General features: G+C 41.3%; 1 protein-coding gene and 1 pseudogene across 7 annotated transcripts in view; one reads left to right on the top strand and one right to left on the bottom strand.

Annotated features, from left to right (window-relative positions):
* Positions 1-26,839, top strand: part of PDLIM5 (PDZ and LIM domain 5) — a 193,652-nt gene that overhangs the window by 127,989 nt on the left and 38,824 nt on the right. For 6 of the 7 annotated variants that reach the window (XM_006164489.3, XM_006164488.3, XM_006164487.3 and 3 more), the window contains one exon: positions 20,702-20,889. In XM_006164489.3, the coding sequence (XP_006164551.1) occupies positions 20,702-20,889 (188 nt within the window). Of the gene's footprint in view, positions 1-12,574; positions 12,695-14,663; positions 14,808-15,502; positions 15,635-20,701; positions 20,890-26,839 lie in introns of all 7 variants that reach the window. The other variant, XM_006164493.2, reaches the window with a different exon arrangement.
* LOC102484878 (protein transport protein Sec61 subunit gamma pseudogene) lies at positions 8,372-8,755 on the bottom strand (annotated as a pseudogene).

Raw genomic sequence — 26,839 nt, 5'->3', positions numbered from 1 at the left:
TTAAGGTTTTTACCATAGGGCATGTGCACTCTTCGGAGAGAGAGACAGTGAGAGGGAAAGTGAAAAATCACCTCCCCTGGGGTGGGGGTGGGGGCGGCCATACTGCAATCCCTTCTCTTCCATCCTTCTCCTAGAACCTTGGGCACACATGCACATGGGGTGTGATTTTCAAGCTACCAGGGCTCGAACTATGGTTGGCCATGTGGGAGTCCAGCACCCTGACCACCACGCTACCTGCTGGCCCCCTTCACATTCTTTCAAGTTTTCCTCTCATGTCTCCTGGGGCAGAGACTGCTACTGAGTAGCCTTTGGAAACATGCAGGGAAACACAGACATTACAGGGTGAGGAGGGTGCTGCATGGGGGGTAAGGCTATTGGTGTCTTGTCATGCACTGAAGAGTCCCACAGAATGAGGATCGTCAGCCCTAAGTACCAGGGGTGAGGTACTAAGAATGCAAATACGCCCCCTAATTTCCTCCTTCCCTCCCACAACTCCTCCAACCCCGGTTGAGTTCTCGCCTGTGCCACCCTCTCTCCACCACCCAAACTGGAAATAATCTTACTTTTAAACTATAATACTGTATAGTTTTTAATCCCACTCTTAGCACCTCCACTTCTCATTTCTATCATGAGCATTTGTCTACATGTCCTAAATTTCCAACCAGAGCTCTTTGCTGACTGGAGTCTTAGTATGGTGAAATAAACTGGGGAGAAAAGGCATACTAATGGGCATGATTTTCCTCCTGGGTGCAGTTGTAGCTAAGTAAAGATTTGCACATTCAATGCAATGGCTCATCTTGAAGGTGGATCCTGGGATTGTATAAGCCATCTCTGGCACGCTACTTAAATTAGAAACATGCTAACAAGGTACACACTGGGTTGCTTAAACAGTGGAAATTAATTTCCTCCTAGTTTTGGAGGCTAGGGGTCCTAGGACAATCAGGGTGCCAGGAGGGTTGGCTTCTGGTGAGGTTCCTCTTCCTGGCCACCCTCTCACTGTGTCCACATGGCCTGTTCTCTGTTCAAGCCCAGATAGCGAGCAAGCATTGGTGTCTCTTTCTCTTCTTATAAGAAACCAGCGCGCTTAGATGAAGATCCTACTCTTACGAACTTATTTAACCTCAGTTACCTCTTTAAGAGCCCATCTCCAGATAAAGTCATGCTGGGCATTAGGACTTCATATTAGGGTGAGATGAACTTTGCAGGTAAAGTGTTTTTTTGTTTTTTAGGTTTTTGTCAGAGGGTGTGTGTACTCACCAGAGAAAGACAGAGTAAGACAGAAGGAGGGAAAGTGAGAAATCACCCCTCAGGGACTATGGCCATACCACAATCTCTTCTCCACACTCCTCTGGTTATTTTGGACACACATGCACATATGCCCATTGCGGTTTTAAGCTGCCAGGTCTGCGTTTGATCTATAGTTGGCCATATGGGAGTTCAGTGCCTTAACCACAATACCACCTGCTGGCCCCTGAATCACTTATTTATAACTTAAGAATTTTATTCACCTTTGACCACACCATGTTCGTTTAGTTTGTACTATATAGATATATTAATATTAATCTGATATGCAGTTTTAAATTTATAGTGTTCATATGGCCTATATAAACAAGTATAAAGTAGCATTTTAGTTTAACAAAAAGATACCTAAAACTATCCTGATCAAAACATACTTTTTTCAGTCTTTCATCTTCCTTCCTTAAGGAATAGTATGTTTTGATTTTTTACATATTATGGTTGAGAATTGAATACCACAGATTCCACAGCATAGTCTTATTTCAAAAAAATTAAAACAGTCAGGTGGAATCTCTTCGCTAATACAATCATAAACATTCCCACAAAATATGGTTGCCAACCTGGCAAAAAGGCTTTATGTCAAAAAAGAAAAATAAGAACAGGATCAAATAATTTTTGTCTGTTGAGAAATACAGAATATTTGTAGTTGATCTCTTCATTTTCTACGGGTAGGGTGTACTGTTTTATGCCAATGCTGATTTGGTGATGACAGTGTAAAGATCGCCCTCTATCGAACATAAGTAATTACTACACGTCAGTTCCTGGTGAGGACAGTACTTCAATCATTATTGAAACGGGAATTGTTTCTATTTACCTACGCATTCTCACGCAAAACTGTTCAGTTCTTGATTGGATTATGGATGTGCTTGCCTATTTGTGACAATTTACACTTAGACTATTACTGCTTATAAAGAGCTTTCATTTATAAAAATTGGCATTTGTAATACACAAAATCAATTTTCATAGTCCAAACTATGCACCAGGTTCCTTAGAAGCAGAATTTTATCAGACCAGTTACCCTTCTCATGCTGTTCTTTAAATAAATTCTGTTTCGTTTTTAGAGGACGAAACTACGCAGTAAAATTATTTTATTGAATTCAGAAAATGAAAGGAACTTAGCAATATTAAATTCAATATTGAATAAGGTGCCTGGAGTATAGTACATTTTTTTTTTACTTCAAATGACAACCTTTTGAAAAAGGAAACATATATAATAGGGAAGATGGGCCAGCTGGTGGATACGGTGGCCGGATCCTTCATTGCTTACTAGATAGTTTGCGTCCTGGGTTTGGAGGCTTGAAAAATGCTCTGGGTATGTGTGTCTGCATGCCCAAAATCCTGAGAGGAGAATGGAGAAGGGATCGCGGTGCGGCCATCCTCCCTGAAGGCGCTTTCTTCCCCCCTTTGACAAGTGCAGGTGCCCTTTAGGAATTTTAAGGAAACGGGTGAGTAATAGGCAGTCCTTACCTTGATGAAAGGCTTAATTTTCTATCTTTGCTGTTGTTCAGTTTTACATCTTACATTAAAGGTTTCAGAAGTCCATTTTTTTCTATTTTTATATTATGTGAAAATTTATTATAATAGTATGATTTTATAAAATAAAATTGAACTGATATACTACCTAATGTAGTATAAAACATATGGCAGGTAAGGATATTTTAGCCATCCTGATTTTCTTTTCCTTTATTTTATTTTATTTTTTTTTTTTTGCTAATAGGACATGTGTATTCACCAGAGACAGAGACAAAGAGAGAGGAAAATTGAGAAAACACCCCCTCAAGGGGGATGGCCACACTGCAATCCCTTCTCTAGTCTCCTCTCAAGATCTTGGGCACCCACGCATACACACTCAGCATGTTTTTCAAGTTGCTGGGTCCAGGACTCGAACTTCACGGCCAGCTATGTGGGATCCATTTGCCTTAACTTCTACACTATCTGCTGGCCCCACCTTTTTCTTAGTCAAATAAGAGAACTCTGTTTTCAAATTACATTTACCTTAAAATCAGTTTCAATCGTCTGTGTATTCTCTCTTATACTTTCCTATCTCTGGTATTTATTTAAAGGGAATTTGTTCCTCATTGAGGGCTTCCTCTGGTCCAGCTCTGTGATAGGTGTTCCTCTTACGATACAACTATGCACTCCTAGGAATCTGAATAACTGCTTTTCTTTTATTGTTATTGTTTTTAGTTTTTTTCCGTAGGGTACATGCACTCACCAGAGAAAGAGCTAGACACAGAAAGGGAAAGTGAGCCCCCCACCCCTGCTGGGAGGATGATGGTGCCTCAATCCCTTCTCCTCCGTTCTCCTCATAGGATTTGGGGCACACATGCACATGCGCCCAGCATGATTTTCAACCACCAGATCTATGACTTGAACTGCTGTCAGCCATGTGGGGATTCAGCCCTAGTATTAGGAGTATGAAAAAGAAAATAGTGTATTTTCTATAGTGGGAAGAGGTAAATACGGTACTGATTTTTAAAAAGTAAAAAATGAACTTCTAAACTTTTAAACTAGTTTGGACTTGAGGTCATCTGAAAAAAATTCAACCATATATATAGATATAGACATAGATTATACAGGGTGCATATGTGTGCATGACAGAAGGAGGGACGGGGGCAGGGAAGAGAGAGAAAGGGGGAAAATAATAATTTTTCTTTCAGTTCTCCATAAAATCAGGATTCTGGGCATGTATATTTGTTTCTCAAACTGCCAGGACTGGAAGGAAACCCTGGTCAGCCATGTGGGATCAAGCGTCTTCTGTGTGGTGCTTAACTGCTGTACTTCTGGGTGGGCACTAGAAGGGATTCTTAAAAACATATCTAGTGAGCACTGAGAAAAGAAAGAGAATTGCCAAGACCCAGAATAAGTTCTCAGGAAACAGATCACATCTAACTTACCACATTTTGGAAGGAATGGGGGAATGCTAATTTTAACAAGTCATCAAAGACTCTTAAGATCCCCTTGAATTTAGTGATGAAGTGAGGTTGATGAGTATCATGTTGTTAGATTAATAACAGGTTGAAGGAGTTTAACCAAAGGATATTGTTTAAAGGATCAATCAGGGACAGATTTCAACCTCTACAACTTCCTAAACTTGTGGCTCTCATACAGAAAGGAGATAATGGTACACCCATGGGAGAACCTATAGCCAGATCATCCTTCAAATATATTGGGTTGTCGGGAAAGTCAGGACGTATTTTTTTCCATTTTTCTATGCAAAAAGTGCATCATGACTTTTCCAATAGCCCAGTATGTTTGGAACTTAAGGAAATGGTCCAAATTTAATAAAAAGTGGAAGTAAAATTTAGTACGGTTGTGCGATGATTTGGATCAAAACACTTTGCTCTTTTGGACACACGAGATGGGAGAAATAAAGTTAGCAAAACTAAAGATTAGAAAACTAAACATTTTCTTAAAAAAAGAAGGATTTACAAAGAAAATAAACCTGATGTGATTTAGTTACAAAAATGGTCAGACAAGCAGTTCTAGTCTGCATTAGTGAACCCCACGGGGCATATTATGTTCAGTCCTTGGCATTAATCTCTGACAGTTCTGTAGATGATCCCAAGAAAATCAGCTGCAAAATCGTTGGGACAGTGAAGCTGTCTTTGAGTCAGAGGCAGTTATATGTGTAATTCATTAGCTGATAATAGGGGCTGGCTCCTTGACATAAATCCTCGGCTGTGTCGTCTTCTTCCCTGAACGTTCTCCCTCAGCCCCAGGCCTGGAAGGTCAGTGGCCCCGCTCATGCATCCTGTATATCATATACAATAAATTAATCCAGTGAATGCTGGGGAAGTGCTCGTGTGCCATTTGCTGTCCTGGGTGCCGTCATGCACGTCTAGTCTAGTGGAGCAGACAGGCAATGAGAAAGCAAGAAAATACAGCTTTAGATGACAGTTTTACATTTATATTTTATAAAGAAAAGTAGGACAAAATAATAGATATAGTGGGAGGGGAAGAGTAAAATCATTAGATAATAGGGTAAAAAAAGTATTTGAGCTAAGATGTGAATGAACCAGTCAGTCTTATTGATACAGAGGAGGTTCGTGTGTTCTTGAGGCAGAGAATCCGCAGGGAACAGCAAGTGCGGCCCCAAGACAGGATCAGCTTTGTGTGTTCAGGAAACTGAGAGAAGTCCATTATGAATGGAGCGTAGTGAATAAGAGAGAGTGGTAAGAGGTTGAATGAAGTAGCCAGAGGGCAGCACATCAGTTCAGTTCTCTGCATGTGGAGTCGGATCCCACATGGCTGACCATGGTTTGAGTCCCAGATTTTGTGACTCGAAAAGCATACCACGTGCATGCGTGCCCAGAGTGCTGATGGGATGGAGAAATGGTAAAGGAATTGTGGCATGAAGGTCAGTAGTTAGTGTGGTGGTTAAGGCACTGGATTCCCACACAGTCAACCAGGATTCGAGTCCCAGACCTGGTAGCTTGAAAATCACACCAGGCACATGTGAGGGTTTACCCAGAATCCCAAGAGGAGAATGGAGGAAAAGGGATTTAAAATAAATTATTTTTATAATACCATGATTATATTAAATCTACAGAGTGGTAGGGTTTTGTGCCTGATTTGAGATTTAAGCCTCCTGGTCTGGGTCTCAAACAACTGGTCGACTATGTGTAAGTACAGTGATGTAACCATTATGCCCCCTGATGGTCCCCAAAAATAATTTCTTTGAGTCAGTTCTTCTTTGCTCTCACAAAAAATAAGACTCATTTTGGGTGGTATTTTCATCGTTAATTTATTTCCTAACCTTTTTTTTACCCCTAACAGTCACTCCTTCCTGTCCCCCATGTGCAAAACAAAGATGTCTCTACTTGCTGATTTTTAAGTTTTCTTCAAGATGCCATGTACAATATCATAAATAGAGAATTAGAATGCACAAATAATGTTTCGGGGCTGTTACAGAAAGATAAAGTCTGTTGAAATTGATTCATAAATGTAGCTGTGAAGGTAAGGGCAGACATTTCCTCGTGAACTTTTCGTTGATTTAATTTCGCAGAAGGGAGATCATAGTTGCAAGCAACACACTCATCATACTGATTATAAGAAGGCCAATAGAAGAGACCCATTTTTCCAGGGGACTAGCAGTTTCCTTGGCTAAAATAAATAGCATTGCTATGCACAGAACCCCAACAGGGCAGAAGCCTGATGAGAAAATGTTTTCTTTTATCATTAAAACAAAATTTATATAAAAGTTAAATAATAAACTAAAATGAAATTAATGATACTATCAGTGACCAAGAGCCTGAATTATGAAAGAACTTAGTTTGTTCAGATATTAAAAAAGTAGTCTAACGTGGGACCAGGGAACCCCGAAGGGAGGGACAGCAAATGAAATAGGACTAAATAAGACCAGGGTAGTCAAGGCACTGAAGAGATGAGGAGTGGTCAGCTGGGTCAGACACTGAGACTAAGTAAAATGAGGAAGGAATACACACCAAAAATACTGGATAATTCTACTTAATATGAGATATCTAAAGTAGTCTAGTTTGTTGAAACATAAAGTAGAATGGTGGTTACCAAGGGCTAGGGAAAGGGGAATGGGAGTTAGTTCATGGTTATAGAGTTTCAGTCAAACTTGGAAGATGAAAAAGTTCTGGGGATCTGTTTTGCAATAATGGGACTATATTACTCAACAATACATGTGACATCACTGATCAATACATTGAAAGTAAGATGATACATTTTGTTTTGAGAGGTTTTTGCTATAGGGTGCGTGCGCTCGCCAGACAGACAGAGAGAGACATAGAGACAGAAAGCGAGAAATCACCCCCCAGGGGGGATGGTCACACCGCGATCCCTTCTCCTCCATTCTCCTCTTGGGATCTTGGGCACGCACGCACACGCGCCCGGCATGAATTTTAAGCCATGGGGTCTGGGACGTGAACCGCGGTCGACTACGTGGGAGTCCAGCAACATAGCCATTATGCTAACTGCTAGTTCCCTAAGATGATACATTTTATGTGTTTTGGCCACAATAAAAAAAGAAATGAGGAATGCAAGTTGTTCCTTAAATTTAGCCATGAAGAGGTTATTAGCAACCTTGGCAAGAAATGGTTTTATGGAGTATTGGGGTTTAAGGTCCAGTTGAGGTGGTTGGAGAGTGGATGGGTAGGTAAATATACAGTTATTTCAGAGTTTCACTGTTAAGGAAAATAAGAACATTGAAGGGAAAGGTAGGTGTTTTTTCCTTGTTTCATTTTTGAATGGGAACTCAGAACATCCAGCGGAGAAGGGAAGATGGGTCAATTGAGGCCCTTGAGAAGAAGGAAGGGCAGAGATGGAGTATACAGCATAAGGCGTCACTGTCTGGCTGCCGCCCGGATTGGACATAGAGAAAGCATTTCTTTCACTGCAGGATGGCAGGACTTAGTGACGTGGACAACCTCATGCCTGATTTGCCTGGCTAGATTATTAAGAAGGCGTAGACACAGGGCAGAGACTGCAGAGAAAGACACGATGCACAGATGGTGCTGTTATTCGTTCTCCCTGAGGAAAGCAGGCCTAAGACTGCAAGCCCAACTCTGCAGACAGACCTGGAAAGGAGAAAGTCTTCATACCTCTCTCCAGTGAAAAATGAAAACCCGTGTGAGCAACAGACAAAACAGACTTTGGCTGCTGCAGGAGGACTATTAATCAGGTCTTCTTCCAACCCTAAAAGAAATAAATATTAGGGAATGTCAAAACAAGAAGAGGTATTGATGTCTGTTCCATATTAAATGAGGTCTTAAGTCTAGTCTTAAGTCCGGTGTTTTTAGATTGGCTGAATGACAAACAGGTAATCAGTGTGCAGAGCACATAAGAAATCTCCCAAGTGCACTTGTTTGGAAACTTGGAAATCTGGCTTTTAAAGGTATTTCTTGAGTTATATAATTCTCAAGCGGGTCTCAAATATTTTCGGTCAACAAAGTTCATGGAGATGGAAGACTCCACTTCTCCGACTCACTTGCTTTCTCTTTTTTACCTGTCTTCATTATATGTTAACAAGTATATATTAACAGTTCTTTTTTTTATTTTGAAATTATTTTAATTTAGAAATAGAAAACATCTTGGGAAAAAAAAAAAAACAAACCCACACTATATAGGCACAGTTTTACTCCTGGGCTTCTCACACTCTCACTGTTCACCAATCCCCAAGATGAAAAACACACTTCAGTGAAGTATTCAGCCACCAACAATGATGTTATTAAAGGGACTATGGATCAGTTTCACAAAGAAACCAATGAATCCCATTATAGCAAATCCTATTGCTGTTGCCATGGCAATTTTCTGGAATTCTTTTCTATCAGGTTTGGTGCATCTTTTTACCAGCTGAATCGAGTCCTTTACAGACTGCTGACTTGGCTCAACAAACTGCATTACCTGATCCATGATTGCCTGACCCACTACCACTTAAGATGCCAGGGACACATGGCACCAACAGTTCTTTAAAACTATACTTTTGGGACCAGCAGTTGGTGTAATGTTTATGTCGCTGGACTCCCATGTAGTCGACTGTGGTTTGAGTCCCAGACCCGGTGCCTTAACTTACACCAGGTGTGTGTGCATGTGTGCCCAAGATCCCAAGAGGAAAATGGAGGAGAAGAGATTGCGGTGTGGCCATGCCCCCTGGGGGGTGATTTCTTTCCTTTTGTGTCTCTGTCTCTCTCTCTGTCTTTCTGGCGAGTGCATATACCCTATAGCAAAAAACAAACAAACAAACAAAAAACTATATTTTCTTGGGGCCAGCAGGTGGTATGGTGGTTAAGGCACTAGACTTCTACATGGCCGACTATGGTTCTTCTACATGGCCAACTATAGTTCAAGTCTCAGACCTGGTGTCTTGCTTTCTCACTTTCCCTTTCTTTCTCTCACTGGTCAAATTAAATAATAATAAAGTTAAATAAAATAATTATTTTAAAAACCTGTATTTTCTTTTTTTCTAAAATATTGGCAGTTCTTTATATTATAAAGGACATTGTTAAGGTATTTTTTGGAGTCCTTGGTCATATTTTCACACTTAATCACGTGTCCCTCCTTACATAGACATTCTATTTGGCTAGAATTGTCACACAGTCTCTAGAAAGTACACGTATGTTCTAAGAATACCGAGAGTTCTGTATTTGAAAGCAGTATATTTCATTTATGAACTTAATAAATATTTATTTTTTTACTTTACTGCAAGCCGTTATTTTACTACTTTATATCAGTAACTATCATGTCCCTGACCGCGGTGCTGTTCTGGTTTACTGGGGGAGCCTGGACTTAACCCACACAATTGTGTCATTACAATAATACAGGCTCTGTGAAGAAAGTGCAAGGGGCTATGAAAGCATCTGATAGGGGCAACTAAGGCGGTTGTGGAATTGAGGAGGCCTCCCTGAGGTGATATTTAAAGTGAAGCCAGACAGGTGCTTCAGAATCACCCAGTGAAGGTGTGATTGAGAGAGGGCCGTGGAGAGTGAGAAGTGGACTACGCAGTGGCCTCAAGGTGGCAAGAGGCCAGGACTAATTCAAGAACACATGGAAGGCTGGATAGACTGAAGTAAGCCAGAGGGCAAGGACATGCTGTGTGAGATGGCGCTGAAGACTGGGTGACCCAAGGTCACAGCTGTCCTGAGAACACTGCAGAGAGGTCTAAGCAACAGACATTGACCAGATTTGTGTTTTCAGAGTTCGCCCTGAGAGCTACGTGGAGACGTTTCTCTCTGGGACAGGGATCAGCAAGTTACTTCTAGAAAGATTCAGATTGCGAATCCATTCTGTGGGCTTGGAGTGTGTCACGACTGCTCACCTCTGTATGGTATGAAAGTAGCCGGTGTATCTAAATGAACAAGCGTGGCAGTGTTCCAGGAAATGTCTGTGGGTGCAGAAATTGGGATTTCATTCATTTTCATGTATGGAGTTGTGTGTGAAATATTCTTCTTCTGATTTGTTTTAATTATTTAAACATATGAAAACCATTCTTAGCTTACAGGGCATACAAACAGGTGGTGGGCCAAACCTGTAGGCATGGTTCAATAACCCATATTATAACACTTTTTCTTATTTTATTTATTTATTTATTTATTGGGAGAGGTTTTTGCTATAGGGTGCATGCGCTTGCTAAAAAGACAGAGAGAGAGAAAGTGAGAAATCACCCTGCAGGGGGGATGGCCACTCCGCAGTCCCTTCTCCTCCATTCTCCTCTCAGGGTCTTGGGCATGCACACACACGTGCCCGGCATGAGTTTAAGCCACCCAGCTTGGGACTCGAACTGCCGTCGGCTACATGAGAGTTCAGCGACATAGCCATTACGCTAACTGCTGGTCTCAACTTTTCTTATTTTTCAAAATGTATTCTATCTACCTTGAATTATATTTTAATTTTACCATGACATTTTTCTTAAATTGTCTATGTTTTTTTTAACACTTTGGTAAAAGTAGGACCAGTGCTAAATAACCAAGAGGGATATAACCTCTATTTTTATATTTTTTGAATCTTTGTACTACATTTTCCATTTGAAAATCAGTGTAACATGGCAGATCCATTTAATTTTTTTATTCATAGGCTTTTTTTTTTTTTTTTTAGAGAGAGAGAGAGAGATTTTTGCTATAAGGCACACGCACTCACCAGAAATAGAAAGTGAGACACCAGGCATTTGTGTGCATGCATGTCCAAGATCCCGAAAAGAGAATGGAGGACAAGGGATTGTGGTGTGACCATTTCCCCTGGGGAGTGATTTCTTGCTTTCTGTCTCTCTGTCTCTCTGTCTCTCCCTGTCTTTCTGGTGAGTGCCCGTGCCCTATAGCAAAAACCTCTCAAAAAAAAAAAAAACAAAAAAAGAGAGAAAGAAAGAAACAAGAAGAAAAAAAGAAAGTGAGAAATCATTCCTTCTCTGAGGGGTGGAGGGGGTAGATGACCATGCTGCAATCCCTTCTCATCCGTTGTCCTCTTGGCAATCCCTTCTCATCCATTGTCCTCTTGGGACCTTGGGTGCACATACACATGTGCCTGGTGTGAGTTAAGCCACCAGGTCTGGGACTCAAACCATGGCCAACTATGTGGGAGTCCAATGATGTAACCATCGCCATCTACTGGCCGCTTCATAGGCTTTTTTTTTTTTTAAAGTATAATTTTGTGTTTTTCATGTTGATTTCTTTTCCCCCAATGTGTTATACTTGGTGCTTTCTTCTTTTGAACCCAACAGTGAATTTTTCATCTTTTCTTTACCTGATAATGGTTCTTCTAGCATTTAATTCTGGCATTCTAGAGAAAAAAATGATACAGACATCAGAAAAACAAAGTTAAAAAATAGTCCAAGCACCACAATGATATATAACCACTAGTTAGTTGTGTGACTAGATACAATACTTGTATTTACATCAAGATAAACAAGACCCGTACACTTTCAGATCTACAGACACAGCGTTCTAAGTTGGGAGGAGATTCCCATTTGCTTTCCTGTCGTGCACTGCTCAGGCAACTGCACCCGATGCTGGAAAGCATGAGTTCGTGAGACAGACAGGCTCGGGCCAATCCACCCGGCCTTACCCATGTACGGAAGTAGACAACTTCATTCATTTCTTGGAGACTAAATTTTCTTAAAACATTCAAAATATGTGGGATCAGCAGATGGTGGGGGTGGTTGAGGCACTGGGCACTTCCACATGGCCAATGATAGTTCAAGTCCCAAACCTGATGGCTTGCTTTCTCATTTTCTCTCATCAACTTTAAATAAATGAATGAATAAATAAAATACAAAAAAAAAAAAAAAATAACCCATAGGGCCACCCAGGGGGTCTGGTGGCTGGACCCCACGTGGCCATCTGTACAGTTTGATTCCAGACCTGGCAGCTTGAAAAACACTCCAGGCACATGTGCATTTATGCCCCAAATCCCACGGGACTGGAGAAGGGTTTGCAGTGTGACTCTCCTCCCCGGGGAGGGTGCTTTCTCTCTCTCTCTCTCTCTCTTTCTCTTTTTCTCTCTTTCTCCACCAAGTGCACATGCCCTGTAGCAAAATTTAAAAACAGAAAACAGAGTGAGTGGGAATTCCCATCAATCTTTTCCCCTTCGAATATAAACTTTATCACATGTAAGTAGTCTTGTTAAAGGATTTGGGAGAAAAACAACCCATATATAATGGTGGTGGGGGTGATGGTTTTGGTTTTAACCTTTTGAAGATATGAAGTTTAAAAACTGGCAGTATTTCCATAATTGATGTACATCTAAAAGATGATTTACATGATAAACGTGTCTGATACTTTGCATTAATATTTCCTTTTTATTTTACTTCTGAAAAATTTAGATTTGACAGTTCTCTGGAAGACTTACCTAGGAGTGGACCTCACCCACCTGCAAGTGCTCAGGTGTTAAACATGGGTGGCCATGTAGCCACACTTTCCAAAGTAGCAGCTCCTTATTCTAGGTAGAGTTTGTCTGTGTTGGTGTGTCTCAGTTTCAGTGCTGATGGTTAACATGAACACTAAAACTGTCTGAAAAGAAAAAAGTGATTGGAAATTACAGAACTGTGACATCATTAACAGAAACCCACGAAAACCTGGCCATCAGCCTTAACACACTGCTTCTCACTGCTTTTCTGTATTTTGTTTGTCTTGTTTCTAACGGCTAATGTAAATCCGGAAATCTGTGTCTTTATTAATTCACTTTGTGATTGAGAAAGTCAACTTTCCAAATTTGTCATCTTTTTAAAATTTTCCTTCTGAATTAGGGCATTTACCTCTAAAAGAGAGACCATAGTATGTTACCAGATGTCCAGGCTTACTCTAAAGGTTTTCGAGTAAATAGTTCAGCTTATGAGATGCTATTTAGCTGCCCTGATACTAAGCCCTTTTATGTTATTTGTGAAACAATAGAATGAAAGAAGCTCACAGTTTTCTTATTGCTACAGAATGATAATTTAGCTCATTTTTGTAGCTGAGTTTTTTTACAGACCAAATTTCTGGTTATTGATATTTGCCATTATTTACTTCCCCCACATAGTAGCCCTTGCCTCAAAGATACAGAGTGACTCAGAAACCCAAAAGTTGAGTCACTTTGTAACTTTATTCTTCCGTTGACACGCGCGTTGCCTTGTCCCGCTTTTGCTGCCATTGTCCTTTGCCCTTTCCAGGCCCTCTGCTTTTGTCACCATTCACTACAGTTGTTAAAACCATTCCATTTAATGGATGGACTTGCAAAAATATATATACTTGAGGTTAAACAATTCTGTATAATATTGTTTTAAAAGAACTGGCTTGCCACTTTCTTTAATGTTCCTTGGAGAGGTTTATAAGGTTATCTCTTATGAAACTAGGAATAAAATATCAGATCTGTCGAGTTCTTCAGACAGGAAGAGGAGACTCATGTCAGTCGCACAGTGTCAGACATCCGAGCTGTGGTTAACCTGGGTTGAGCTTGGCACGCAGTTATTTGTGGAGAAGGTCATTGTCGCAAACTTCTGGGAAAAGTCCCCATAATATGGTGCTGATGCTCATTGGTCACTTGCGCCCGTGAGTGCAGAGACACTGCAGGTTTCACACTAGGCATTTCTGGCTTTTCTTTTTATGCTACTTTATGAACAGGAAATTCACTCTTCCATTTTGATAGCTCATTTAGAAATCATTACAGTCCTAATGATGGCCTATTAATGACTAACCAAGGGAAAATAAGTATTCTAAGTAATAATGTTTCCAAAATAACATTTTAGGCCAGCATTTTTTCCTCTTTACAAAGTAAACTGAAAATGGAAATATGGACCTTCTGCAGAAAAGGTGATATTTTAGTCATTGTCATGGTAACTACGATTCATTTTTGCAGGTGTTGCCCTACAGATAGCTTTACTGTCAACATTTTAAATCGTTGCTACTTGATCATGTTAATATACATCACTGCTCCTGAATGGGCAGCCACTTGTACCCGCGTGGCCTGAAAACGGGCTCATTAAAATGTCAGCACTCGCAGTGTGTGTTTTCTTTAAGCTAGAACTCTGCCTAGAGACTTTTTTGGGGAAAAAAAAATTGTCTCAACTGTCCTTTCTCTGCTTATAGAAATTCAAACTTTGTGTTGAGGTTTATTTTCTACTTAGTAATAACTACGTGGCAAGATGGCAAGTCCTTCAAGTGTGTGCTATATGACATCTTTAGAATTCTAGTAGGATAGACACCTTAGATACCTTCAGGAGTGTTTGTAGATAAACACATCAGCTTTAGGGGGATTATACATCAGATTTTAATTTCTAAGAGAAATCATAACAACGTCTAAATAACCTGAAACTCCTATTCCAGCTCTTTCACGCCTGTGTAGTATCTAAATATTAACGGGGGTGGTTGTGTTTACTCTGCTACCCTTTCTCACTTTTTGTTCCTCTCCTCTGTTTTTCTTTTCCACCCTCTCAGTGTAAGCAACTCCATAAGAAATGCGGAAGGTCCTTTGGAAGGTCCTCGAAAGTTCTCTACCTTCTCTCCTCCTGCTAGATATAGCGCAGCAGTGCTGAGCAGTGCAGCTGCTACTGTCTCTGCTGTGGTTGCTGCAAAGACCAGGTAGAACTGCACGGGCCGTGTCTGGGTGATGGGAGGCCAGTGCTCCACACTGTCTTCCAGGCCGCCTTGAAGAAAACACACCCGCCCAAAACAGCCACTGCTTGGCTATGAGCTAGTTTATCCAAGTCATGGATAAACCCCGTAGTATTTGAAACTGATTTTCTAAAACGATCATCCCTTTATTTCTCTCCATTGCTGCAATTTATCTATGACATTTCCCAGTTGTATGGGTTAGCATATGTTGTGTGCCTGTTGACTTTCAGATTTCACAACTTTTAGAGTTTATATTTGAAACAGAATCAAGTGTAAATAGATCAGCTTAAGTTTCTGTTGATTTTTGTCTTTTCTCAAAATCTTCAGAGGGGTTATCTAAAGCCTAACTACTCTCCCAAACACTTCTTCTGCATAAAATGAGTAAAATCATTTTATTTTTTATCGTTTTTTTTTTTCCAAATGTAAGTTCTATAGTCCTTCCAGCTTTAAATGCTTTCTAAAAGGTGGCTTTGCCAGATTTGAATGAAAATGTGTTCGATTGTATATTAATAAGTGAAACAGTATAATACACACTTAGCTCTTCTAGTCCTTCTGCCCTGGGCTTCCTCTCCCTCTCCTGCTCCCAGACCCCCTTTCTCAAAACTACTTCCTGCTGTTTGGTAGTGCCAGCTTTGACTTGAAACTTTCTGAATGCTCTCTAGGCTCTCCACTGCGGAAAGATACCTCCCCATCTTGGATGCACTTTGCATCAGTCCTGTTTCCAAGCCTTTAGTTTTTTCTTCTCTCCAGTCCTCTGGGAAACCAGCTGTCTCTGTCCATGTGCAGAAAGCAAGGTACCGTGGGAGCGGGTGCAGCAAGTGATGGTTTGCCGTTGCGAATGGTCCCTTCTCTAACACAGCACCCCACATTACCCGGCTGATGAGAAGGCCCTGGAGCCGATTTCTGCCCACACGTGAGTCACCTGTAATCTCACTGCAACGCTAATCCATAGTCCTTTGTGTTGCGTGATTATTGATTCACCATGAACTCATCGTCACACAACTACCATACTGGATGCTTGGTATGAAGTGATGAGTAATTGTGCAAATATGTAACTAAAGTGAACTCCTCTCTCCTATTGCATGGATGTAGCTGTAGTAGAATACTCAAGTGTTGGGTAAGGCATGCCTTTTAAACAAGAGTAATAGGGTAATTGATTTCAATTGGTTACTGTATTATAGGTCTTCAATGTGAAGGTTTTGTTCAGAACAGCAACTTAATCTTCAGTATATCTGGGATATACCAAACCACAAAAATTCACTTTTCTCCTGTAGCAATGAAGCCAAAAGTTATTAGGCATAATATGAAAAATAGAACTATCCTGTTTACTGAAGTATAATCTCAATGAAATACAGTAAAAAATCATTTTTGACAGGACATGGCATCAGTGGCAGAGTGTACTACTGCGACAGCACTAGTACAAACCTGATATAATGAAGCCGTCTATAGATTAGGTATTTGTGTGCTGTCCGCCATCATGGAGGTTTTTCAGTATGCTTAATTATCGTTCTGGGTTACTTTTGAGGGAGGTATTTAAGCAGGGTTAGAGAGAGTGCAGTACATTTTTGCACTGTGGAAAAAAAAAAAACCCTGAAATTATTTTATATTTGATGAATTCTGTTAAACGAGCAGAAACCTTTGATTGTCAGGGCTAAGTTTGTCCATAGACAGGTTATGACCACCCCAAAGTCCACTTTGAGTACTTGAGTGCACTGGGCCCACATTTTGAGAACCTGTTGGAATGCTAGGTCCTCTCTCCAGAAAAGTGCCCATGTTCATGGACACACACAAGAGTGCCTGCAGTGTGATTGAAGTTTCCTGCGGCCCCTCATCTAGAGAAGTTTAGGCATTACCATTGCTTTACTGTGAGAATAAAGTGACACCAAACTTGTTTCTATTGCAGTGTATTTAGGACTTTTAATTTTGGTGTAAAAATGAAATTAAAGAACTTTGTTTAGACACATATACATTTTTTTCTTGTAAATATAGAATTCTGGAAAGAAGGACACTCTGGATTTCTCTCTATGCCCAGGTCCTTGTATAGAGGGTTTTTTTTGTTTTTTTAATCTTTTTTTTTTTTTTTAGAGAAAGGTTTTTGCTATAGGGCATGTGCGCTCGCCAGACAGACAGAGACAGAGAGACAGAAAGCGAGAAATCACCCCCCCCCCCAGGGGGGATGATCATGCCGCAATCCCTTCTTCTCCCTTCTCCTCTCGGGTTTGTTTTTTTAATCTTTTTTTTTTTTTTTAGAGAAAGGTTTTTGCTATAGGGCATGTGCGCTCGCCAGACAGACAGAGACAGAGAGACAGAAAGCGAGAAATCACCCCCCCCCCAGGGGGGATGATCATGCCGCAATCCCTTCTTCTCCATTCTCCTCTCGGGATCTTGAGCATGCACACTCACGTGCCCAGCGTGAGTTTTAAGCCACTGGGTCCGGGAGGTGAACCGCGGTCGACTACGTGGGAGTCCAGCAACATAGCCATTATGCTGACTGCTGGTCCCCCTTTGTATAGAGTTTTAACCAAAGAGTTTTTATAAAATAATAAGTTGCTCTTACTTAAGGTCCTTCCAGAAATATTCTTTCTGTACCATTTCAGAATCTGTATGTTAGTATATCATTTTTGTAAGACCTTAACTAAAAACTGTTTAGCTTAATTATTGATAATTAAACCTGTGATGCACAGTCAGTTTTTTAAAAAAATTTACGCACATGTAATTGGATTGAAAATTACTCTGGAGAGTATTTTGCAAGTAGGGTTTTAACTTTGAAATAGATAGATTGAAAATTTTCAGTGTTCCCAGTTTGTACCTGAACTTCATCTAGTATGATATTGGGTTGTTGGAAAAGTCGTGACACATTTTTGCATAGAAAAACATAGAGAAATTTGTCATGTCTTTCTCAATGACCCAGCAGTTAAACAAATGTGGGAAAGGAATGTACACTGGAGATAAATCAGACTGCTGACACTGAAGGTTAACTTCTCTTCCTCTTGTTTTTTCCCCCTTCATTGGTTCAATCTTGAAAAGAAACCTGGACTCCGTTAGTACACTTTTCTCCATTCCCAGCTTTAAAACATGAAACTAGAACCTTTGTGTTCTAGAGATACAAGTTATTAATTTATCATTTCATGTCCATCCTTGCTTATTTTGCAGCTAGTGGAAATGGCTATATTTTAGTCTTAATCTCTATATTATTAATCAAAGGTGTTTATGGATTTACACGAATTTCATCATTGGAATCCCTTAGGAAGCATTTTATGTTAGAGTATGTTAAATACTTTATACATAATTACCTTATTTTTAAGCCTCATGAAAATCTTAAAGCAAAGTATTGTCCCACTTTAAGGTTAGGTAACTTGGACTTAGATAAAATAATTTGTCCATCATAGTGCTTTTAAAGGGTGCTCATATCCACTATCCTGTAATGTTTGAACTATTTTTCCTTTAAAGATTTTTATCTGTTGCCTTTACTGAAAATTGTGTTCAACGTTCCCATTTAATAAATAATCTTCCACTCTATTTGTGATAAAAATGATCTAAGTGCTTACATTTTTCATTGTATAGTATTGGGTCATTGGACAAGTCATGACATATGTTTTCTATGTGAATATGCATCATGACTTCCTGATGATCCAATATGTTTAACATTAAACAGGTTTTAGCTTTTTCATTAAATGGATCAGAAACAAAAGAAGATAATGGCTGTTGAACTTGAGTTTGAGAGAACAAGAATAGGGAATACTATTTCAAGGTTAAAGCAACTTGAGCATGCTTTTTTTCAAAACTGTTTAGTGTCAGAGGTGCCTCAGGACCCCTGTCAGCTTTGATTTTAAGGACTTCCAGGACTCAGCATCTAGTCATATTCAGGGTGAGGATGTTCCACAGCAAGAAGAACACAGGGTAGAATCAGCAAAGGAAGACCGTGCATGGGGCCAAGTCTAGGAGCAGGGCTTGGGTTCCAGAGTCCTCTCCCAGAGGATGCATAGGGTGTGCTCAGCTCCGTCATGAATGAGCCAAGGGTCTACCAGAGGCTCCCTAAAGCTGAAGTACCCATGGCTTTATCAGGCTTGTTACAAGGGCTCTCTGTGCTCAGTTGTACCAGAATGCCAACTCCGAAGGAAAGCAGGTGTTCAGCATCAACCATGTTGTTCATGCACACGGCTGAGGCCCAGTGAGCTGCTCTTGTCACTGCAGGAGCTTATCAGCAAGTTCCCAACTGCTGGTCAAGGGCCAACTTTGTAAGTCGGCCTTCCCGAGGGTGGTCTCCTGCCTCCTGTGTTCATTGTCTTCTGAGACTCAAGAGGTATTGGGGAAGTTGTACTCTTGTTCATTTGGTAAAAGGAGGGGTCTTCAAAAACTACAGAGGGACCAGCAGATGGCATAATGGTTACATTGCTGGACTCCCACGTAGTCAACTGCAGTTTAACTCATGGTTTTAACCATGAGTTTTAAGCGGCTCAAAACTCATGCCAGCTGTGTGTGCATGTATGTCCAAAATCCTGAGAGAAGAATGGAGAAGAGATTACAAGGATGGTGGCCACCCCTCCTGGGGGCGGATTGTTCACTTTCTGTGTCTCTGTCTCTCCAGTGAGCACACACACCCTATAGCAAAAATATCTCAAAGAAAAGAAAAAGAAAAATATTTTATGGAAAGAGCATATATGAAAAAACTATGCATGGATTTTAAAAATATGCATCAAAATAATCTCACACTTTAATCCTGTTTTTCCCTGAGCTTTTTGAAGTCATCTTATATGGTAGACATGATTGAATCTGAAATTTCTTTTCATCAAAACAGTTTATACTTAAACAATATAATTAAGGGTATTTATTTCACTGAAGTCATTAATATAGTTTACTGCCCAGCCGTTGATTTCTTTTATTGATAGAATTGGGTTTCTTTGCATGGAATTATCTTAGCACCCAGTATTGAAAAGTTAAGTAGTAGGAAGTAGTTTTTATTGTTATTATCATTTATTATACTTCATTTGAGAGAAATAACCCCTTCCATAGTATTGTATAATCCCAAAGCATACGGCATAGTGACTTATGGTTTGCGATACTTCACAATTTTTTTTTTTTTAAAAAATGTGTATATGTGTTCACTCATGCATGTGTACAATTGCAAATAACAAATGCTTCAGTAGTAAAGACTATATGATCTTCTAAAACAAACTGGAACCAGCAAAGACCAAAGGCCTGCAGTTAAGCAAATAGCCCTGGTGGAGAAGAGATTTTAGGCATGCACGCATCAGGCGTGGCGATGGCCGTCGGCATGTGGGATCCAGCTGCCCATGTCCTGTGCTTACCCCACTGCATTACAGGGACCCCGATGGCTTTGTTATCGCCGTCGGGGCAGTGGCACGCACCAGGTCTGGCATACGGTAGGTGCTTACATAGCTACTGAACGAGGCAGCGTGCAAGTGACAAGGGTAACTGGTGAGGTGTCAGGGAAGCTTGGGTCATAGAATACCAGAGAAGGGTAGGAAAGGGGAAACCTCTCTGCCATTTCATAGAGATTACTGGGGATTCTTCAGTAATTTACTATTTTAATCGAGATGAATCTTTAAATATTGGGATAGAGAGGGACAGGGAGAGGAAATCAGCTTTGCCTATCAAGGGACTGGCTGCATGGGCTTCTCGTGGACTTTTGAAAGTGTAAAACAAATGCAGTCTTGACTCCTTTCATTTTTTCTGTTTCAAAGAGAGGGGAATCCTTCAGTTATGATTTTAGTTTTTCATTTTTTTCAAAAGTCAATCAATATTTCATTTTCCTTAAAGATTTAATAGCTTTTGAAAAGAATCATGTAAGTTAGATTGCTACCACTTCACCAAAAGGTGTTTCCCCATTTCTTTTACAGTGATACTCAGGGTCCGCCCCCAACATCAGCTTCGTCGGTGGCTTCAACCCGGAGCGGAGCTGAGAGCCTGGAGAGCCCAAACGCCAGCAGACCTGGGCCTGCCAGCCTCACCACCGCAGTCGCCTTTAAGCCCGTGGGCTCCACCAGCGTCATCAAGTCACCGAGCTGGCAGCGGCCAACCCAAGCAGGTATTCCTTATGTTTCGTACTTTTTTAGAGTGATAATGAGAAAGCTGCGCTGTGGGATGTAGGCTGGAATTCACTGGTGAAAGTTATCTGCAGCCATCTAAGATTTCGAAGGCACTGGGAAGAAACGCTACACCTGTTTTTCTCTTTGAAATGCCTCCTGCACGTGCTCTGTGTGCGTTCATAGTCGCCGTCGCTATCCACGCCGGGGAGTCAGACCGTTCCTGTTCCCTCGATCACCCAGGGAGCGTGCGTGGACTTACAGACTTATTATGGCTCTATTTCCTAGAGAGCTGTGTTGTTGGGAAGTTGTCTTTGATAATACAACTTTTTTTTTTTTTTTACTATAGAGCTTGTGTGCTCACCACAGAGAGAGAGCGAGCGAGCGAGAGAGAGAAATACCACCTCCCAGGGTACAGTCATGCCACAGTCCCTTTTCCTTTCATCTCCTGGGATTTTAGGCAGGCACACGCATGGGTATGATTTTCAAGCCACCAGGTCCTGGACTCAAACTTCGCAGTGGACCATGTGGGAGCCAGGTTAACCCGCACGCCACCTGCTGGGTCGGAAGCACATTTTCGTTTTGGTAATATGTACAAAGGAACAACAGAAGCCTCTATTGCCAGCACGCAGTTATGAAGAAAGGATCTTTTAATTCTTGGTACCTGAAGATTTCTGAAGCATCGGGAAGAAAGAGCCAGTTCCCCAAAGGCAGCCCTTGCATGGCAGGGTGGAGCCATGGAGGCTCAGCCTTGAAGCCTGAGTTCTCACTCGCTTCTGCTGATTAGTGGCTTCAAATAGTAACCTCTGTGCCTCTCAGTTTTGATTTTCAAAATGAAGGGAGACAAAATCACTTCCTGTCTCTCCCAATATGAACATTTATGACCGCGTTAACAGGAAGCGAGGGCTACCCTTCAGTGTGACCAGTCCCAGACTCAACCTTCATCCCCTCACTCCCTGACCTCCGCCTGGCTGATCCGTCTTCCGGGCTCCTGGTCCTGCCCAGCCAGGGGCAGTGTGGTCCCCTTTCCTGGGTTCTGCACCCTCAGACCCTCGATGGACGCACTTGCTATCTCCTGGGACACCTCAAATGCAGCGTGTCTGAAAACACCACTTCCTATCTCGAGAATGGCACATCCCTGCAGTCACCAAAGCTAGAATGTAAACATTACACTCACACACACATGCACACACATGCACACAGGTCTTCTCTCTGTCTCTAACACTTACTGATTCTACCTCATGATGTGGACACTTTGTCCTCTCCCCTCTGAGAGCAGAGCCATTGCCTTGGCCCAGGCCCTGGTCACTTCAGAGGGCTTCTGACTACTTCCTGTCTCCTTCCCACCGCATCTTCTGCCCTCCATGTCGCTCCCCTGCTGCCGACGTGTCACTGTCTCACCATTCCTACCTTTTCCTTGAAGACCCCGTTTACTCAGTTCCCTCCTGACTTCTCACCTCACCCCTGCTTCTCCTCAGTCAGGACCTGCGCTCGGCCTGCTGAGCCATCCTCAGTCACCGACACGTGCCAGCCACCATGCTTTTGCAAGTTGCTGTCCCTCTGCCTGAATGCCCTTCCCCACCTCACCCTCCAGTTTCTAGCCCTCCTCGGCAGCCTTGGGTGGATTGGTTTAATACACAGGAGCTAGTTCTGAAAACGTGGTAGCTTTAAGAGTTGATCATTTGTATTGTTATTTATTTTTCTTTTGCCTGAGGGTGGGTGCGTGCACTCACTGGGGAGAGAGCGAGAAAAAGAGAAAGAGAGAGCGAGGGAGGAAGCACCGCCTGTGGGGAATGGCCACACTGCCGTCCCTTCTCCTCTGTTTCTCCTTCCAAGATCCCAGGCATGCACGCACGTGTGCCCAGCATGTTTCTCAGGACCAGCTTCAGGACTCACACCGTGCACCTGGCCGTGTTGGATCCAGCCGCCTTCACCACCGTGCCACAGGCTGGCCTGCATTTATTATTCTTTTAAGTTGTGTAAGTGGATTTTTTTCCCTATTTTAATGAAGAATCTATTTTGTTTTTCTATTTTCCACATCATTCGAACACATTAGACACTAAATCCTTTATTACAAATAAACGACCACTTTTAAAATGGTGCTATTTATTTTTAATTATCTTTAGAAAAGAACTAGTCGCACAGTTCATTTCACAGTGGCATGCTACATGTTGCTGATTTTGAAAGCAAAGCGGAATTGCGTGTGCTGTGGGAAGGACTCTAGGCCCTTGCACATGATCCAGGCTATTTTAAGAAAAAGACTCTTTTATTACTTTTAAAAGCATGAGGGCTGAGGCCGGGGGTGGTGTGGTGCTTAAAGAGGTGGCCATGTGGGAATTTCCTGGACCTGGCGGCTTAAAACTCAGACCAGGTATGTGTGTGTGCGTGCCTCAAATCCCGAGAAGAGAATGGAGGAAAAGGAGTTGCGGTACAGCCATTTCCCCAGGGGGTGCGATTTCTCACTTTTTCTCTTCCTGTCTCTGTCTGTCACTCCAGGGAGTGCATGAGTCCTATAGAAAAAATCTAAAAGAATTAAAAATAAATAAGCTGTAGGGCCTACTCCATGGACTAGGGGTTAGGGGAACCAGATTTTATATGGCTAACTGTACATATGGTTTGAATCCTGGCCTCAAAGGCTCCAGAAACACTCCAGGTACCTGCGCTTAGATCCCTCAAATCCCTACAGAATAGAGAAATGGAGGAAAAGGGATTATGGCATGATCACACCCCAATGGGTGGTGGTTTTTCCCCTCTTCCTCCCTCTCTCTCTGTTCCTGGTGGGCACATGTGCCGTCTGAGAAAATTAAAAAATAAAAACAACAAACAGACAAAAAAAAAAAAATCAACATAGGGCCAGCCGATGATGGAGAGTTTAAGGTAGCTGGACCTCACATGGTGTGTGGTTTGAGTCCTGGACCCAGCAGCTTGAAAAACATGCCTGGTGCATGTGCGTGTGCCCAGAGTCCTGAAAGAAGAATGGAGATGGAATTACAGATCAGCCATCCCCGGGGGCTGATTTCTCTATCTTTTTCCTTCTTTATCTCTCTGTCTTTCTGACTAGTGTACATGCCCTATAGCGAAACAAAACAAAAAAACCTTGAAGTATCAGACCAATATCATTAATCTCTGAAATTTCTAATGTGTTTCATACTGAACAAGACCCGTTCTTTTGGGGGGGAAGTGCTGACAAAATTCAGCCCCTCATATTTTGAGTTACTTCCATTCACCTAAAGGCTCCGTGTGACGATAGGGATTGTTGTAAATATTTTGCATGTGCATTGAATACAGAAACTCCTTTGGTGCGGTGATCAGAAGCTAGCGGGCGAGTATTTTGTAAAATAGCAAGGAAAAGGCTAAATTTCTGAGGTACAACTGAAGGGAGAGCACAGAGGGTATCTAAGCAGAGGTCATAACATAGAGACTGCTTTGGGAAGTACAGAAATGTGTGGTCAAAACACCGCTCTGCCTCTGAAAGTTTTCTTTGAAAATTCCCATTGATGTGGAACTCCTGGAGGCCACAGTACAGCACGACTACCACAAGAGGGCGACAGACTCCTTTCTTCTCTGAGGCCGATTTAATTTGGTCTAATAAATCAAAGCAGGCAAATATAGGACTTTAATCCTGATTCACATGGTTCTATTTAAAACATTATGTATTTTTCCCCAAAAACATAATATAAATTTCTTATGAACTAAACTAACAGTATAAACATTGCAGATTATATAACATACAACAATGTTATAGGAGGAAAATGTTCTGTTGTGAAGGCTCAGTTGAGTTTCATTGTAACCCTTAGTTCAAATCAGAAAATACTTGGTAGTCTCCTGCTGTTTATCTTGCTCTAGGTACTGTAAACTTTATTTAATAAGCTTTTGATTGTGTGAAAGTTATTTGTTTTATACTGTTTTATAAAATTGTAAAATAAATTCAAAATTCCCAGCCATTCACTTTTTTTTCTAAGAGAGATTTTGGCTACAGGGCACATGTGCTAATTAGAAAGAGAGAGAAAGACAGAGACAGAGGGACAGAAGATAAGAAACCATCCCCCAGGGGGATGGCCACACTGCAGTCCCTTTTTCTCTAGTCTCCTCTCAGGATCTCGGGCATGCACGCACATGTACCCAGTGTGAGTTTTAAGCCGCCGGGTCTGGGACTCAAACTCTGGTTGACTACGTGGGAGTCTAGCGACATAACCATTACACTATCTGCTGGTCCCACCAGCCATTCTCTCCCTCTATCTCTCTCTCTTTTTATTTAGCATATTAAAAAAAAAAAAAGGTAAGAAAACCTACCTAAGAATTTCCTCTTAGACTGTGATAGTTTCTAGAGCTTCCTAATGCAAATGGAAAAGTTTTTCATTTAGAAAAGGGTGGGTGTCTCTTTATAGTTCTCACATTCATCATAATTCACTGTGGAAATGACAGTGCCCACCAAAGGGACACAAAAGCTAGCAAGGTGACAGGCCGATGTGGGCTCAGGTGAAGCCCTAAGGCAGGTGGCTTTGCTTCTTTCCTATTGAAAGGCTGCAGAGTTCTTTCTCTTGATAATTCGTAGCTGTGATCTACTGTTGGTGCAAAAAAGGACAAAATAAATAGACCTGATCCCCCTCCCAGATAACCAGAGAGTGATAATTACCTGTGATATCACTTAAAAATATTTCCTGCAGTAGGGAATGCGGGAAGGGATCAGTGACCCAGTTGTGGTCGGGGATCCATTTAATGTCTAATGGCTTGTCCCGTGCACCAAAGAAAAAATGAAAACCAATAAGATAGAGTAGAGAACATCAGAGTATTTTAATATATTAAATATTTAATGTATTAAGGGTAGATATCATTTTATGAAAATATGGTTTCAGCTTATATATGAAGAAACTTCAAAAAGTTTGTAGAAAATGGAATTAAAGTGCAGCTTTTTTTGGTTCAAAGAAAAGTTTAAATGTATGCGTAGTTCGTTCATAATATGCATTTTTCATGAGTTTTTTGAAGACTCCCCCGCATACCCATATGCTCATCTATGTACAAGGTAAGTGTTTGTATGCACACGTGTGAACACTCACATGTATAAACGATAAAGTGTATTTCTGTGATTTAGGCTTTAACAAACGTTTGAAAGTCATCAGTCTAGACAAGTATTTTAGTCATACTTTGGTCTGTCAAATAATGACTAATGTAGTTTTGAAATCACTAGGGGCAGGATTGAAAATTGAAATTTCAAGAGCTAGCAGTGTATTCTGAGCCTGGCATGGATTTCTATTACATCCACTGGAGTCCTGACTTTGGAGCTTAGATCATTTCACTTGTGGTGTTATTTAGCCCGTGTTACCCAGAAATCTCTCAACACCGTCATGCTATACCTATACGTTGGTACATAAGAACGAGGTGTGTGTGCGGCAGCATTGTATCAGCAGTGTAGATCGGATCCTCTTCTTTTTCTCAGGCGTATCGTTTACATGCACTACCACACACACAGGCCCAACGGCAGCCGACAGAGCTGGGATGTAGAACGTTCAAGAACGCGTTAAGGAACAAAAGGAGGAGGAATGCAGGCTTAAGTTATATGTAAGCTAGCAACACTATTGCCTACTTTCCCAGTGTCTCTGGCAACAGTTCCTTGATTAATGTAATAACCTCTTTAGAAATACTGGCTTATATCTAGGGGGAAAAATATATATATATTTATATATATATATATAAAAGATGAGATTTTGGGAGGGTTATTTTTAAGAATCAGGATTTTATCATTTTTAAAACTTATATTTAAGGCTGGCCCCATAGCCCGGTGGTTGGTTAAGGAGCTGATCCTAAATAGCCAACGACCGCATGAGTCCTGGCCCTGGTGACTTGGGCGACATGGTGGGTTTATGTGTGCGTGCACAAAATCCTGACATGTTGGAGAGGTGGAGAAGAGGTTGCGGTGTGACCACGCCCCTCTCTGTCACTCTGTCTTTCCCT

This window comes from Tupaia chinensis, unplaced genomic scaffold (genome assembly GCF_000334495.1).
Source record: "Tupaia chinensis unplaced genomic scaffold, TupChi_1.0 Scaffold143631_1, whole genome shotgun sequence".
Lineage (NCBI taxonomy): Eukaryota > Metazoa > Chordata > Mammalia > Scandentia > Tupaiidae > Tupaia > Tupaia belangeri.
The sequence above is the reverse complement of the archived record's forward strand: the minus strand, read 5'-3'. Positions and strand labels throughout refer to the sequence as shown.